The sequence below is a fragment of the Polypterus senegalus genome, chromosome 14, assembly GCF_016835505.1.
Source record: "Polypterus senegalus isolate Bchr_013 chromosome 14, ASM1683550v1, whole genome shotgun sequence".
In the NCBI taxonomy this organism is placed as follows: Eukaryota; Metazoa; Chordata; class Cladistia; order Polypteriformes; family Polypteridae; genus Polypterus; species Polypterus senegalus.
In genome coordinates, this window is record NC_053167.1 from 139509375 (window position 1) to 139525626 (window position 16252).

General features: G+C 40.5%; 1 protein-coding gene across 2 annotated transcripts in view; it reads right to left on the reverse strand.

Moving 5' to 3' along the window:
• Window positions 1–16252, reverse strand: part of pomgnt1 (protein O-linked mannose N-acetylglucosaminyltransferase 1 (beta 1,2-)) — a 123789-nt gene that overhangs the window by 92937 nt on the left and 14600 nt on the right. For both annotated transcript variants that reach the window (XM_039734806.1, XM_039734807.1), the window contains 2 exons: window positions 7113–7215; window positions 4425–4540 (listed from right to left, as the gene is read on the reverse strand). In XM_039734806.1, the coding sequence (XP_039590740.1) occupies window positions 4425–4540; window positions 7113–7215 (219 nt within the window). The remainder of the gene's footprint in view (window positions 1–4424; window positions 4541–7112; window positions 7216–16252) is intronic.

Sequence of the window (16252 nt, forward strand, 5' to 3'; positions counted from 1 at the left end):
GGAGAGACCTAAAAATGGCTGTCCACCAACGTTTACCATCCAACCTGATAGAACTGGAGAGGATCTGCAAGGAGGAATGGCAGAGGATCCCCAAATCCAGGTGTGAAAAACTTGTTGCATCATTCCCAAGAAGACTCATGGCTGTATGAGCTCAAAAGGGTGCTTCTACTAAATACTGAGCAAAGGGTCTGAATACTTAGGACCAGGTGATATTTCAGTTTTTCTTTTTTAATCTGCAACAATTTCAAAAATTCTTTTTTTTGTCTGTTAATATGGGGTGCTGTGTGTACATTAATTAGGAAAAAAAATAATTTAAATGATTTTAGCAAATGGCTACAATATAACTAAGAGTGAAAAATTGAAGGGGGTCTGAATACTTTTCGTACCCACTGTACATATCTCTACCTACGCATATAAAATCCAACATCTGTCTGCTTTTCACGAGAGAACAACTTAACGAATTTAAATTGGGTTTTTTTCTAGAATTTTCTTGAACATTCCGGTTGATTTTGCAACTTCTCTCATCGCGCTAAGAATCATAGTTCACTGGCAGGAGTGATATATTCACACTAATTCGAGACAGAGGCTGCAGGTCAAGGGGAGGGGAAAGCATGACGTCAGGAGTAGGGAGCCAGGCAGGGCCCCTCCTCACTGTCCTGTTTCACTACTAAGCAGGCAGAGCCACGGGGGATGGCTAGTCTTTATATAAAATCAAACGTCTGTCTGTCTGTCCTCTTTTCACGAGAGAACTACTTAATGGATTTAGATTGGGTTTTTATCTAGAATTTGCTTGAACATTCCGATTGATTTTGCGACTTCTCTCATCGCACTAAACATCAAAGTTTGCTTGCAGTACCAATTTATTAGCACGAATCCGAGAGAGACGCAGCGGGCCAATGTGAGGGGGGCGGGGCCCTCCTTACTCATGTGCCAGTCTCTGGGTGTGTAACCTTACCTCCGCTTAGCTGACAAACAAGAGAACAACTTAACAAATTTAGATTGTTTTTTTTTCTAGAATTTGCTTGAACATTCCGATTGATTTTGCGACTTCTCTCATCGCGCTAAATATCATAGTTCGCTCACGGTACCAATTTATTTGCACGAATCTGAGAGAGAGACGCAGTGGGCCAATGTGAGGGTGCAGGGCCTTCCTCAATCACGCGCTAGCCCCGGAGCGTGTAACCTTATCTCCGCTTAGAGAACTACTTAATGGATTTAGATCTGGTTTTTTCCTATAATTCGCTTCAACATTCCGGTTGATTTTGCGACTTCTTTCACCTCACTAAGTATCATAGCTCTCTTGCAGGAACGATATATTCACGCTAATCCGAAACAGAGGCTGTGGGCAGAGGAGAAGGGGAAGCGTGATGTCAGGAGTGGGGAGGCAGTCTACCTCTGTGTTTTGGAGCGCAACTTGCCTCCGCTTAGCTAGCCGTGCCAATTTGTTTATTGATTTTTAAAGTTTTTCCTGTTTCACTACTACGTGGGCAGAATTGCGGGGAACAGCTAGTGAATGATATAAAAGGGGAAAGCAAAGTAATACAGAACTCTACCAAGACAAAACAGTATGAATAAAAGTGTAACTTTCTTTCAAGTCTGTGCAGGTAGTCCATTTAATTGCCTTAGGTTACCTATGTACACTATCAGTCAAAGGTTTTAGAACACCTCTGTTTTTTCCAGTTTTTTCTTCAAATTGTATCGGTTGAAATGCAATGAATGACCTAAAATAGTGATAAGGTAAGGAGCAAACTGCCAGAGATTTAAATTTAAGGTTAGCAAAAACTGGGCCTTCTTCAGGGAACAACTAATAGGTTTACATACAATACTGAGTTACGTCATCTGCAGAAATGTACGGACAACACAGTCATAGGTGGGCATATCAGCAGTGGGCAGGACAATGAATAGGGGACACTAGTGGATGACTTTGGTGAATGGTGCAAATGGAACCTCCTGTACCTCAACATCTTAAAGAAAAAGAAGTTTATCATAGACTTTAGGAAGGTCAAGCCCACACTACACCATGTTCTCATTAATGGTGAAGATGTAAAGGTTGTGTGGACATACAAATAAGTCGAGATGCATCTGAATGGCATGCTTGATGAGGGGTGTACCAACATTGAGCCTATTTGCAAAAGGATCAGAGTGTCCTGAGGTGTTTGAGGTTGTTTAGTGGGTGCAGGCCACTTGTGCACATCTTCTATCTGGTCTGTAGCGCCCAGCATATTTTTCTAAGCAGTAGCGTGCTGGGGGAATGGCATTAGTGCAAGTGATGCCAACAGACTAAATAAACTGGTTCAATCTTGGGAGTCAGCCTGGGCTCACTGGCGTTAAGTGGTACAACAGAGGTCACTCAGAAAGCCACTGACTTTCCTGGACAATGATACTCGGCCCTTGTGTGGGGTTTTGACTAAACAGAGCAGTGCATTTAGTGACTTGAGACAACTGTGTTGCTCCAAGCAGCGCCATGCGAGGTTGGTTCTACCCTCAGCAATCAGGCTGTATAATGAGTCATCCCTCGCCCAAAGCGGTCTAGCTCTCCATTTGCTGAATGGTACTGAGCTGGCCTAGCAGACATCTTAATAACGATATCTTGTTCAGTCAAACTGTAACCTTGGCTGTCTTAACGCATATGCACGCTGGGCAGTTGCCCAGGGGCCCCATGCTGTATGGTTTACAGTATGCTGTATGGTTTATGTTTTTCAAGGTTCATGTTATATTGTTCAAATGTTTGTGATGATTAATTTTTGCTGTACAGAATATTTTTTAATGTTTAAACACTGATTTTGTTGGAAGTACCAATACAATAAATATATCTTTCAGTTTATCGATCATTTACATTTTTATTCCTGTGAGTGGTTGTGTAGGTAAGGGCCCCAGTGCACTGCTTTGCCCAGGGGCCTATAATGCTGTTAAGACGGCCCTGATTGTAACTTATAAGATTACTAGCCGATTACCCAGTGGCTTCGCTCACTGAGTGCAAGGGAAAAAAATAAAAGGCAGTATTAATAAAATAAGTTTGTTAATTACCAATTTTATTTTTCAACAAATAATGAGCATTTACAATAACATAGAAATCAATATAAACAACATTATTAACATCATTATCATATGAGAATATGAATATATAAGAAGCACATTGCATATAAATATAAATTATTAAACAGTAAAACATTTTAATAAGAGAATTTGAACAACATATAAGAAGCGTATACATTATTAAACAGTAAAACATTAACATTTAAGAAGTAAAGATACATTGAGTACTACTGCAGTGCTTTCGGGTAAACTACATTTTTTATTTGCCAATTAGGTGTATAAATTTTTTGGTGTATCCACCGAGAACACACTACATATAACTGACCGTGGTAGAAGCATGGATTTTCTAAATTGATTCCTACAACTTTAAGTGATTGGCCGTGTGCTCTGTTTATTGTAATTGCAAATGCAAGGCGGACCGGAAATTGTAGCTTTTTGAAGTCAAATGGCATGTCACCAGGGATGAGCGGGATACGTGGTATGAAGACACTATTACGTCGACCAGCACTTGTCAAGATATGCTGTTTCCGGTCATACGCAAAAAGAATTTTATATATTTAGATTCCGGTGATACGCACCTAGTGTATTATAATATGTTCTGTGGTCAGTAGTACAAATAATAACGTATCATGGATACATACACATTTATTAAAATATCAAAGTTTTCTTAAATAATTACTTACCAAATAGATGTTTACTTCTTTTCAATATCAGTAAAATAAATCTCACACAAATAATAACAATTCATAAAGACAATATAAAAATGGCGTCCACAAACAAAGTGATTAGTTCCTGGTACCTACACCTTTTTCATATAAAATGTAAGCGCTAGTTACGCTGTTTCCAGTCATATGCAAAAACAATTTTATATTTTTAGATTCCGGTCATACGCCTGTAGTGTATTATAATATGTTCTGTGGTCATATGTAATTTCTGTTTCAAATGCGAGTGCATGTGGTCATACGTAATTTCCATTTCAAACACAAAAAGAATTTTATATATTTAGATTATATGAGGGACGTTCAAAAAGTTTCCGTACTTTTTTTTTTTTTTACCTCCATTTATTAAGAATTTCAAAAACACTTGACATCACTTTTCCACATAGGCACCTTCCTTTGCGATGAAATTTTCCCAGCGTCGTACCAACTTTTTAATGCCCAACTACAACTCTACCCGCCTTCAACGACCAACGAAAATATACAAGTGCGGAAACTTTATGAACGTCCCTCGTTAAGTCTTTGCTATATGTATATCTGTGTCTTTTCTGTCAGCTGCTATAACCCTGCCATCTCCTTTAGGTTTATGAAAGTTTTTTATCTGTCTAACCCTCTAAAATGGCGCAGATTCAAACTTTACAAAGTCAAGATCGGAAAGAGAGGGCCACTCACTGTTGTCCCATCCACTGCAACGTACACTTTGGACCGACTGGAATAAACCTCGATGTCCAGGACCCTCCTTCCACTGGCTGGTCTCCGTGGAGTTTCCATGTTTGGCAAAGCTTCATCTGTTAACCCAAACAGGAATGTGAATCATCTTAGTTTGAAAATTAACAAATCAGCATAGAAAATAATAATAATGATGCCAGTCATAACCATATTAACTCTTTCAGAGCTGATGTTGGCTCTTGTTGAAATTCAGGGGTAGAGGATGGTAATCGGCTGTAAACTGTGACAAAACTCGCCCTTATGTTTTAGTTCGACTCTCTTTGCTTGAAGGAAATTTACGTAGCTTTGTTGATTTGACCTCGATTCCCTGCATGTGCAGGAGTAGTGAAGAGCAAACAACCTCTAAAATAGCAGCGACATCTGGCGAGACAAAGCAAATGTGCAAAGCAAAATACTCCGTGGACGTTTTACATATTATCGCTGAATTGTACTCTGACTTTTCGGACTCTGAGTTTGATGCAAGTGATCTGGAGATGGAAAACGAAAGTGAGGTACCGGCATCAGCCTATCGGTCCCCAACTAATTGTGGTGCTGAAAACGTTCGTGTAGCAAATACACCTAAAGCAGCGTTCGCCTAGGAGGACCACCACTTATGATGACAAGAGGTACAAACCATACTTACTGCGCCACACTGTGAATGCCGTCTCCCACCTGCTGTGCAAAGACAGACAGGTAGCCAGCCTGCAGTGCATTCCTGCTGGTCATCGACCCTGCGCAGCCACTGCTGTCAGAGATGCCGAACAGGTACCAACAGCAGCCACAGCATGCAGCAACAGACGTTTAATATTGATTTATGTGTGAAACCAGTGCATTGTGTGCTTTTCAGAAGTTTTTTGGCCCTCAAAGAGAATCTACTTTACACGGTTACAACACAAGACACATCTGAATGGCGTAGCCAAGTCTCCAATCGGCCTGTGCTCTTTCAATGCAGGCCTTGATTTCTTCTCTTATACGTGTGGCGGTACTCACACTTTGCTCTGTATTGAATGAAGATTGAATGACTAAAAGACAACCAGTAACAAGGCAAAAAAAATGCATTTCCAGAACAGAGAGCATTACTGGTACAGCTCATTGGTATTCTGTGCCTTTTCATTAACATAAGAAATTGTCTACAGTGGTAGGTTTCTGCACGCTAGGTAAATAACAGCAAAATTGGCCTTGACAATTTTCTTTTTAATCCTTTTCAAAATACCCACCAAAAAAAAACTTTAAATTAAGTAAAGAAAAAATTAAAAGGTCAAAAAATAAACTTTAAAATATTTTTCTGATATATGTGTGTGCCACAATAATTACCACTTTCTGTACCTGACTTTTGTTGTCTTCTCCTCTAATGCTAAATGAGGCTGGAGAACACAGGACAAGGGATTATATATGTCATACAGAATCTCTCCAGATTTCAAGGTCCACTGTGTTTTATCAAATCCAAAGTCAGCACAGCCATCTACCAGGACATTTTAGAGCACTTCGTGCTTCTTCATCATCCTGAGACTTTACGGGATCCCCCCGAACTTGCTGGACATTATGGTCGGCCTGTACATTGGTACTGTGAATACTGTGCAGAGTGGAGGCAGAACCTTTGCGGTTTTCCCCAGCCAATTATGGGGTTCGTCAGGGGTGTGCTCTGCTCCTTCTGCTTCTACTCATACTGGGTGTTTTGGTCATGGGGTATCTGTTGGTGAAGAGAGATTCACTTATCTTGACTTTCTCGATGATGCTGTGATCTTCACAGAGTCAATGTAGGCTCTGATTGGGGCACTCGAGAGACTGAGCAAGGAGTCTTAAGAGAGATTTACTTGCTTCGGCAGTGACATTCATGTCTCTGGTGACTCTTCCTATGAAGTCGGTAGACAAACTGGGAAAGCATTTTTGGGTCATGAGGTCACTGGAAAGGGGTGTGTGGTGTTCTCAATATCTTTGGAAGAGGACAAATATCTAAGTCTTTATAGTCCTAGTGCTTCTTGTCTTACTAGATGGTTGCTATTCAGTGACCTGAGATGAAGTCCGGCAGATAGACGGACATTTCCAGTGGGTGGAGGGGGACTGGACAACATGTTTGCCTGGGTGGGTTAGAGGGTTAGGGTTAGGGATCCAGAGGTGTCTTATCATGTTGTGGGTGTGGCAACGTGCTGTACCAGCACATGCTCCCCAATCTAACCTGACCGGAAGTCATTCAGCCCAACAAAGCTCACCAGTCTTATTCACTTAACGCCTCTAAAAATAACATCAAGTCAACTTTTGAAGGTCCCTAAAGCCCCGCTGTCCACCACTCTACTTGGTCTCATATTCCATGCGTGCTTGGTTCTCCGTGTGAAGAAAAACTTCCTAATGTTTGTGTGAACTTTCAAGAACTTTAACGTTACTTTCACGAACATACTCTGCAAAATAAAAGATTTTAATTTGCCATCTCACAGATTACTTGACCTTATAGGAGAAGTTGGCGGCATGCATCTCATTCTCTCTGCAGGCCTGAGTAACTATTTAGAAAGAATATAAATCCCTGCCTATTAACCCAACACAAGAGTGATAAAAATGGAATTCAAGTCAAAGGTTTATGACTAAGAAAATCAGTGGCAAGTTAAGAAACAGCCGTCCAGCACAGTGCAAGACATCATAGCCGTCATCTTTACTTACCATATTCCTGCACATCCTCTTCCTCAATTACCGCTCTTCTGGTGTCTAAGATGAGCTTAATGTTCACAATCACAGTCACCAACAAAAAGAGCACGGCACCTGTCTGAAGAAGAATAACAATATGAAATGATTTATAAGTTAGAGGAGGCCATTCACCCAGGAGCCACATTTAAGCAACAATGCAAAAGCTTCATGTGACGACCTATCAGTCAATAAGGCAACACAAGCTATTCCAGTGTTTTATGGTGTGAAGCATTAAAGGAATACTCCACCCACAAATTATGTTTTCGTATATGTGTCTGACCCCAATTAGTTTGTAGTGATGGACATAAAAAATGTATTTTGTGTTTTCCTGCAGAATGAATGGAAAAATGTTTTATGATATAACTAGGGGGCTTTGCCCTCTGCTTGCTTCACTCACTGACCCCTTCCCCGGACCAGCACTACACACCATTGTGAAGAGGGTGGCTGAACGCACCCCAATGGTGATACAAGGGGAAAACAAATACAGTTTTTGTTTTGCTCGATCAGCTGCTGGCTTGCCGCTGCTGCCGTGCTGCATGATCTGCACTTTGCTTGCCTACCTACCCCTTCCGCCCCCCGAGAGTGGTACATGCCATTATGAAGAGTGGGGCTGAACGTACCCCCAAGGAGACACAGTCGCTCCTCCGAAACCCCCTCTTAAACGGTGATACAATGGGAAACAAATAACAGTTTGTTTTTTTTTGTTTTTTTACCTCTTTGCTTGATCAGCTGCTGGCTTGCTGCTGCTGCATTTCGTCTCTCTTCTCCCCAAGACATACTCAAACACTATTCCATCTCTTTTCGCTGTTCCATTATTTCACCAAGTAATATTTTCAGTTTGCTTGCACTAGTGCGATCTTTATTCTCCTTTTTTTTTTTTTTTAAAAACTTTTGAATTTTCCTACTTCCACTATCTCTTACCTGCTCTGCATTTGTATCACAGGACTTGCTTCCAAAGGTTGTAAGTATGACGTGACTTGACCTTCTCGCAGGCCGTGAAAGTGTCCCCGTCTCTTTTCAAAAGATCACATCTTGTCCATAGTTTTTTTTTTTTTTTTTGTAATAGAGATATATGAGCCAATAGTGACTAGAGTTGTACAATGCTGTCTCTCCGCTCAAACTCTTGAACTGTGCTTTCTCTATTCAAGGCTACTTTAATAAATTTAGACCTTTTTATTGCGTCCTTTAATTAAAACGAAAACTACTTATCCGAGTTTGGACGGTGAGTGAGCTTGTGTTAAGTACAGCAGCTTACATTTCCAAAAGAAAAGATAAAGAATTAAAAATTGCTGCTTAGTAAACAACAGGCTTGCTAGCTTAACAGCAAAATGTGTCTGTATTACCTGTAAACTCATTAAACGTGTTAGCTTTCTATCTTCTTGAACAAGAACAGGCCACTCAGCCCAACAAAGCTTACTAGTCCTCTCTACTTAATTCCCACAAAAATAACATCAAGTCTCGTTTAGGAGGTCCCTAAAGTTCTACTCTCTACCACTCTACTCGGGCTCTTATTCAATGTGTCTGCAGTTCCTAATGTTTGTGTATAATTTACCCGTACCAACTGTGCCCCCGAGTTCTTGATGAACTCATTTTAAAGTCACAGTCTCACAATTCACTTCAATCATGTCACCTTTTAAATCTTCTTTTGCTTAAACTAAAATGGTTCAGCACTTTTAAACTTTCTTCATAATTCATCCCCTGCAGGTCTAATTGATCTTCTTTGGACTTTTTCTAGTGCTGCTATGTCTACTCTTTGTCTTTTATTTCCGCCCCTGGGCGTGGTTAAATCTCTCATCTCGTGGGACGTGAAAGTCTCTGAGAAAATCACGTCTCGTATACTTCCAAATTTTTTTTTTTTTAATATTAGAGAGATATAATAGAGTAATAAAGCAGTTCAGTTTTTCCTCACACAGGAAACTGAAAATCTACTTAGTTTGAGTTTTTCAAGCTGTTTACTAACTAGAAGTTGAAAAAATCGCTCCGTTCGGGTCTTATTAGGGGAAGCTTCTAAAACCCCCAACGTTGAGATTCCTGTGCAAGAAGGTGGCCGAAATTGTGCCGTTGCCTTTCTGGTGTTCACTCCATTATTTAATCTGCCGGTCACATTTTTTATAAGGCAGTTTCTGCATCTTATTATCTGAGAGTCTCCAGTCCGTGTCAGACCAGATCCTGTTTTCAGGCTGAACTTTCACCAGTGGGCCTGGGTGGTCTGATTTCCTGAGTAGCAAAGGAGGGGCTGTGAAAAGAAACTCCACCTTAGTCTCTCCAAACTGGTCTTCAAGTGGTCATAGCGTTTCCCTTATCCCAAAGTAATAATTGACAGTTATTGCCTTTGATGGTATAATGACGATTTTGAATTTCAATTAACAGAACTACCTTGAAATATTATAGTCTGCATGTACTACTGTATTCTGTATATATAGAGTAGGAGAAAAACCTTCATTTTGCAGGAAACAATTTAAAAACTGTTAATGTTAAATTGTCCAATGGGTTATTAGTTAAATGCAATAGCAAGGAAAGAACAAGAAGAGAAACTGCAAATGTGGGTACAAAGAGATACAATATGTCTGTGTATGAGGAGTAATCCTGGGAGTAATCATAAGTGAAGATGGAAATATAGATGAAGAAAAGTAGAACAGTCTAGATGAGAACAAGCCACTAAAGTCACAGTCTCGATCCACCATACTAATTCCTATCATAAATATAAACACTTCACTCAGGTCACCTCTTTTGCTTAAACTGTAAAGGCTCAGCTCTTTAAAATCTTTCCTCATAACTCATCCCGTGTAGCCCTGAATCAGCCTACTCACTTTTCTCTGGACCTTTTCTTGTGCTGTTATGTCCATTTTGTAGCCTGGAGACCAAACCAGTGTGTTATAAAGCTTGAGCAGAACCTCCTGTGACTTGTACTCCACACATCAAGGCGCTACATAACCTGACATTCTGTTATTCTTTTTAATGGCCTCTGAACACTGTCTGGACTAGTTAAGTTGACTCCTAAATCCTTCTCAAACTTCATATTTTTACTATTTACTATATTCTTATACATACTGTACAAGTGTAGGGTGACAGCTCAAATGGTTGATTTCTGATTTGGACCGTTTTTTTCTGAACTGCAAAGCTGAACAGGAAGTACCTTTATTGACAAACTGGCACAAGGACATGCTCTTTACGTTCTAGAGATATGCAATTGACTGAAAATGACACTTAAAATATCCATCCATCCATTTTCCAACCCGCTGAATCCGAACACAGGGCACAAGGCAGGAACCAATACCGGGCAGGGTGCCAACCCACCACAGGACACACACAATCACAACAAGCACACACTAGGGCCAATTTAGAATCGCCAATCCATCTAACCTGCATGTCTTTGGATTGTGGGTGGAAACCGGAGGGCCCGGAGGGAACCCACACAGACACGGGGAGAACATGCAAACTCCACGCAGGGAGGACCCGGGAAGCGAACCTGGGTCTCCTAACTGCGAGGCAGCAGCACTAACACTGCGCCACCGTGCCGCCCATATTTTTGCTTCCTAATTGTAATTCTTTACATTTACTGACATCAAATTTAATCGTCCATAAATCTGCCCAAGCCTTGTCTGCTGTCCAAATCCCTCTGTGATGACTGAACTGATTCTCGATTATATGCAAATCCACCTATCTTGGTATCATCGGCAAACTTACCAGCTTGTTATTTATATTTTTTATTCAGATCATTTATATATAGATTCAAAGTATCAGTAGCCCTAGCCTCCTTCTCCTAGCACTGCCCCCTGATGGACACCACTATTAACATCAGCCAGTTCTGATGAGGTTCCTCACACCATTACCCTCTGCTTCCTGTGTCTGACCCAACTCTGCACACCTCACCCTCAACTGCCAAATCTTTCAGTTTGATGCCCAACGTCTCAGGTGGCACTTTCTGAAAGTCCAGATAAATAGCATAAGCTCCACTCTGGTCATATCCTTTTGTTTCTTGTTCCTTCTTCTGAAGCCATGCTGACTGTTCAGCAAAATTCTTGTTCTTTCCATGTGAAGTAGAAAACTTGTGTTATGTTTCATGTGTTGTATTTACCTCACGTTTTGAAACCCGTTGCATACCCAGCCTCTCTCTCTCTCTCTCTTTCCCAAGATTTCTTCAATTTTTTTTCCCCTACAAGGATACTTTTTAGGAGTTTTTTCTTGTCTTCTTAAAGAGTCAAAGCCAGGTTGTCAAAAACAGGGCCTGATAAAGCCCATTTTGTCAGTCCATGTGCGATTTGTGGGCTATACAAGAAATAAACTGTTGTTGTTCCTTAATAATTCCCTCCATTAAATTTTCCTTTGATGCATGTTAAGCTTGCTTGGATCTGCCCGGTCACCCTTTTTATGTAACAGGATAATATTTGCCATTTTCCAGTCCTCCTGAATTTCCCCAGTGGATAATGACTTCCTAAAAATATCCCTCAAGGGTTTATATCTGTACTCACTAACCTCCTTAAGAACTCGAGAAAAAATATCATTTGGTTCTGGTGATTTGTTAGGACAGCTTGAAATTATGAGGAGCATTTTCTTTTCTTTAATGCCATAGGCATTATGGATAAATGTTTGCTCTACATATTTTATTAGTTTAACAAAATATGTATTTTGTAGGAATTTTATTTACAGAAAGAAATGTATTTGTCCCTAGGGGCAAATCTAGCTTTTTAATAATACATTTATTTATACAAGGCGCCTTTCTAAGCACTCAAGGACACTAAACAAACAATAAATAAAAAACACATCATAAAGAAAACTTAAAAACATCAGAAAACATAAATATTAAAACAAACAAAGCCACTGTAATCATAGAGAAGAAACCCATTTTAAACAGATGGGTTTTAAGTTTACATTTGAAGGTCGAGAATGACTCGGTATTTCTAAGCTCAGTAGGTAGCGAGTTCCAGAACAACTAAATGCTCCGCTCCCCGTGGTGGTTAGATGGGCGAGAGGGACGGTCAGATGGATGGAAGAAGAGGATCTAAGGTTACGGGAGGGAATGGCAACTTGAAGAAGGTCAGGCAGGTATGGAGGGGCAGAGGTTATGAATGGCCTTAAATGTTAAAAGCAGAATTTTAAAATCAATTCGAAACATAATCGGGAGCCAATGAAACTGCTGCAAGACCAGAGTGATATGGTGAATAGACCGGGGTTCGAGTAATGAGGCGAGCAGCAGAATTCTGGACTAACTGAAGCTTATGGATAGATTTAATCCAGAGACCAAAGAGGAGTGAAGTGCAATAGTCCAGACGAGAAGTAACAAGACTGTGAATAAGAATGGCAGTGGTATGAGGAGTGAGGGAGGGGCGGATGAGATTAACATTACGTAGGTGGAAGTAAGAAGACCGGGTGATGTTAATAATGTGAGATTGGAAAGATAGAGTAATGTCAAGGATGACACCCTGACTCTTGACCTAAGGTGATGGGGAAACAAAGGAGTTACCAATAGCAAGTGAAAGATTATTGGCTTTGGATAATGATGATCGTGTACCAATGAGGAGAACCTCAGTTTTGTCACAGTTTAATTTAAGAAAATCTGAAGAAAACCAGGATTTAATTTCAGCAATGTAGTCAATAAGCGAATGTGGTGAAAATGAAGAGGTGGGTCAGGGCTCTCATTTCTCAATGGTGCGACTAAAAAAAAATCAAAGGTTGCACCAGTGCGACAAGCCGTTCGAGGGGGAAAAAAACGAAACTCCGAAATTCTCCCTGTTGTTCAACAATAGACACACATTAAGCCCATATCGTGGTCTAAACCAATCAGAGATAGTGAAGGGCGGATCCCGCCCCCCCTTTGATTGGCCGTGGTCCAGATATTCCTGTACATGTGTGTACGTTTGAAAATGCATGTGATGCAGTCAGACAGAGAGAGGTGAGCAGCCCATCAGGTAAACAGTGGATGTAGCCGCGGATTATGAGAGAAGATGAAAAGAACGATTGACAGCTTTTTCGTTAAGAATGTTAAGTTAGGGCCTAAACCGTCTGAAAATCATAACCAATGCTCTGACACGGAGCCATCAACCTCCCAAGTTATAGCAAGCCCTGGTCCGGAGACGGCATTAGATAATGAGCCACATACGATCGAGTCCGAGCCCACTGAAATTAAAAGGGGTAAAGTGTATACATTTCGAAAAGAGTGGCTTGACCAGTTTCCCTGGCTAAGATACAGTAAAGCCGATAATTTAATGCACTGTATTTACTGTAAAGAGTGCAGGAAGACCATGGCCGGCAGTAGTGCATTTGTGACTGGTTCTAATACATTTAGAATTGAAACGCTGAAAAAGCACAATGCATCTATAAAACACATTACATGCCGCGATAAATGCACTGCTCAAGTGTCCCTCTCCTGCTGCCTTTCAGCGGCAGGCAGCAGCAAACAGATCATCAGACGAGGCCGAGATGATAATTAAGTTTAACGTTGCCTACAATATTGCAAAAGATGAACTTCCCTTCACTAAATTCAAGTCCGAAATAATTCTTATGAAGAAAAATGGCTTGAACGTAAACCCGACGTACAGCAATGATGTCGCGTGCGCCCAATTTATAGGAGTCATCGCAGATACATTGAAAAAAAAGACGTCTGTGCAAATTGCGAACAGTGCGTACATGGCATTCCTGATCGACGGAGACACAGATATCGCCACAAAGGAATGAGTCATTGTGTACGGTCGTATCTTGCAGAGAGGAAGACCGGTGGGTGAATATACTTATTGGACACATTGAGGTCGAGCATGCTCATGCCCAAGAATGGAAGATTTTGATGCTAGAGAGAGTGTTGGCAGCTGGTTTAGTCAAGGCCAAAGATCAAGAAGGCCAAACTACAGGAGTTGGCCATCCGAGGGGCATGGGACTGCAATGGAGGATAGTCCATAAGACATTGAGCCATGAGATGTTCAGTTTGAAGCCCTTAAAACACTTAATTTAGATTTTCTTTTTAGTTAATTTATCTTGAGATTTTTTAAGTTTAAATTTCAGCTCAGTAAAGCACTTTAAGCACCAACACTTTTTCAGTAAGTTACCTTTCTTGTAGAATTGTGCTTGCCTTCAAATAAAGAACTTTATATTGACCAGATTGTTAGTTAATCATTTACAAGTCAATATTGCCTATATGGACAGCGATTAAAAAAAAAATAAATAAATAAAGTGAACTTGTAAAACTGAGGTGTTAAATGTGATGCGGTTGAAAATTTGGGTGCACCTAACTTTTGTACTGGTGCACCGAAGAAAAAATGTGCAACCAGTGCAAAAAGTTAGTCTAGAGCCCTGTGGGTTACTAGCAAGGTACAGCTGGATGTCATCAGCATAACAGTGAAAATGAATGTCATATTTATGAAAGATACTAGCAGATTACTCAGTGGCTTTGTTCACTGAGTGAAAGGGAAAGATTTGTGGCTCTCATGATGCAACGGCATTAATGACCCAATTCTATGATAGATTTGCCCCCACATTTTAAATGACAGCATAAAGCCAGACTCCTCGTTAGCAGCCGTGGTGCCAAACGATGTCATGTGAAAACACGAATTGTATTTCCTAATGTTCTGTAGAAAATGAGTTGAATGTGGATATGCGCCAGAAACAAGAGACAACAACGGTTCAGGTGGATGGCTTAAAGGTGTTAATTCCACCGTGCCGTCTGAACACCACATCCCATGTGATTCAAATGTAACCCTCTGTGCTTGGCAGTACTCACTCATGAGGTCCATTTCTCCTATTGCAACTTTTGGATGTAGGCAATAATCTTTTTCAATGTTATAATCGAATCCCTCCACATACAGACCCTGACGCCTGTGTGATGTGGTAGCCTGTGAATATTACATCCGTCGAATTCGATTCTGTTCAGCACATTGTTCGGGTGTTTGTGAGGCCGTCAATTGTGATTGCCGTATACGTTGATCAGCGAGCCTGCGAGCCTCCTCTCTCGATCTGCTTCTGTCTCACTTTCTCTGTGTAACCTGATTGTTATGGTCATACGTAATTTCCGTTTCAAACGTGAAAAGAATTTTATATATAGATATATAGATAGATTGCCAAGGGGAAGAAGGTAAATAATAAAAAGAGGAGGCTCCAGGACAGAGCCAACCTGAAGTAACAGCGGTGGGTTGGGATGTGAATGTTTTAAGCTAAACAAACTGAGTGCGGCCTGAGAGGTAGGATCTGAACCAATCTAGTGGAGCGTGGGTAATACCAATCAAAGATAATCTATTAAGGAGAGAGTGGTGTGACAAATAGTATGAAAAGCCGCACTCGGATCAAGGACGATGAGAATAGTAATTAAAACAGAGAGTCAGCAGCCAAAGGAGGTTGTTAGTAATTTTAACAAGAGTGGTTTCTGTACTATGGAGGGGGCGAAAACCGGACCAAATCATTGGTATTTAAAATAGGCCGCTGTAGTACAATACTCAAGTAACATGGTTTTCTATTTATAATAACTAAGGACCAAACCATCTTCCTCCCGTGCCCCGCATACTCTTCTATATACCAGCTCTTTAAATACAATCGCTTTCTCTAATGGAGGGGTGCCCCGATGCCCTTTGAGTGGTTTAGGCACGAGATTGTGGGTGTCCATCGCCAGCCCCAGCTGTTGACAAGCAAAGCCCCCTAGTATTTTGCTTATAAAAGTTGAGAGATAATACTTGCAGTCTATAGTTTAAAGACAAAAATACCAAAGTTACCACTTTAATAAATAAAGTGCATAAGGCTTCTATGCGCCTGGTTATGTAGGAGCTTAGTGTAAAAGTTTTTGTTTTTTAAATATACTGTACAGAAAGAAGTAAAAAAATATATATCTCTATATCTATATACATCTCTATATCGATATACAGTATCTCTCTCTCTCTCTATATATATATATATATATATATATATATATATACTGCTCAAAAGAATTAAAGGAACACTTTTTACTCAGAGTATAGCATAAAGTCAATGAAAGTTCTGGGATATTAATCTGGTCAGTTAAGTAGCAGAGGGGTTGTTAATCAGTTTCAGCTGCTGTGGTGTTAATGAAATTAACAACAGATGCACTAGAGGGGCAACAATGAGATGACCCCCAAAACAGGAATGGTTTAACAGGTGGAGGCCACTGACATTTTTCC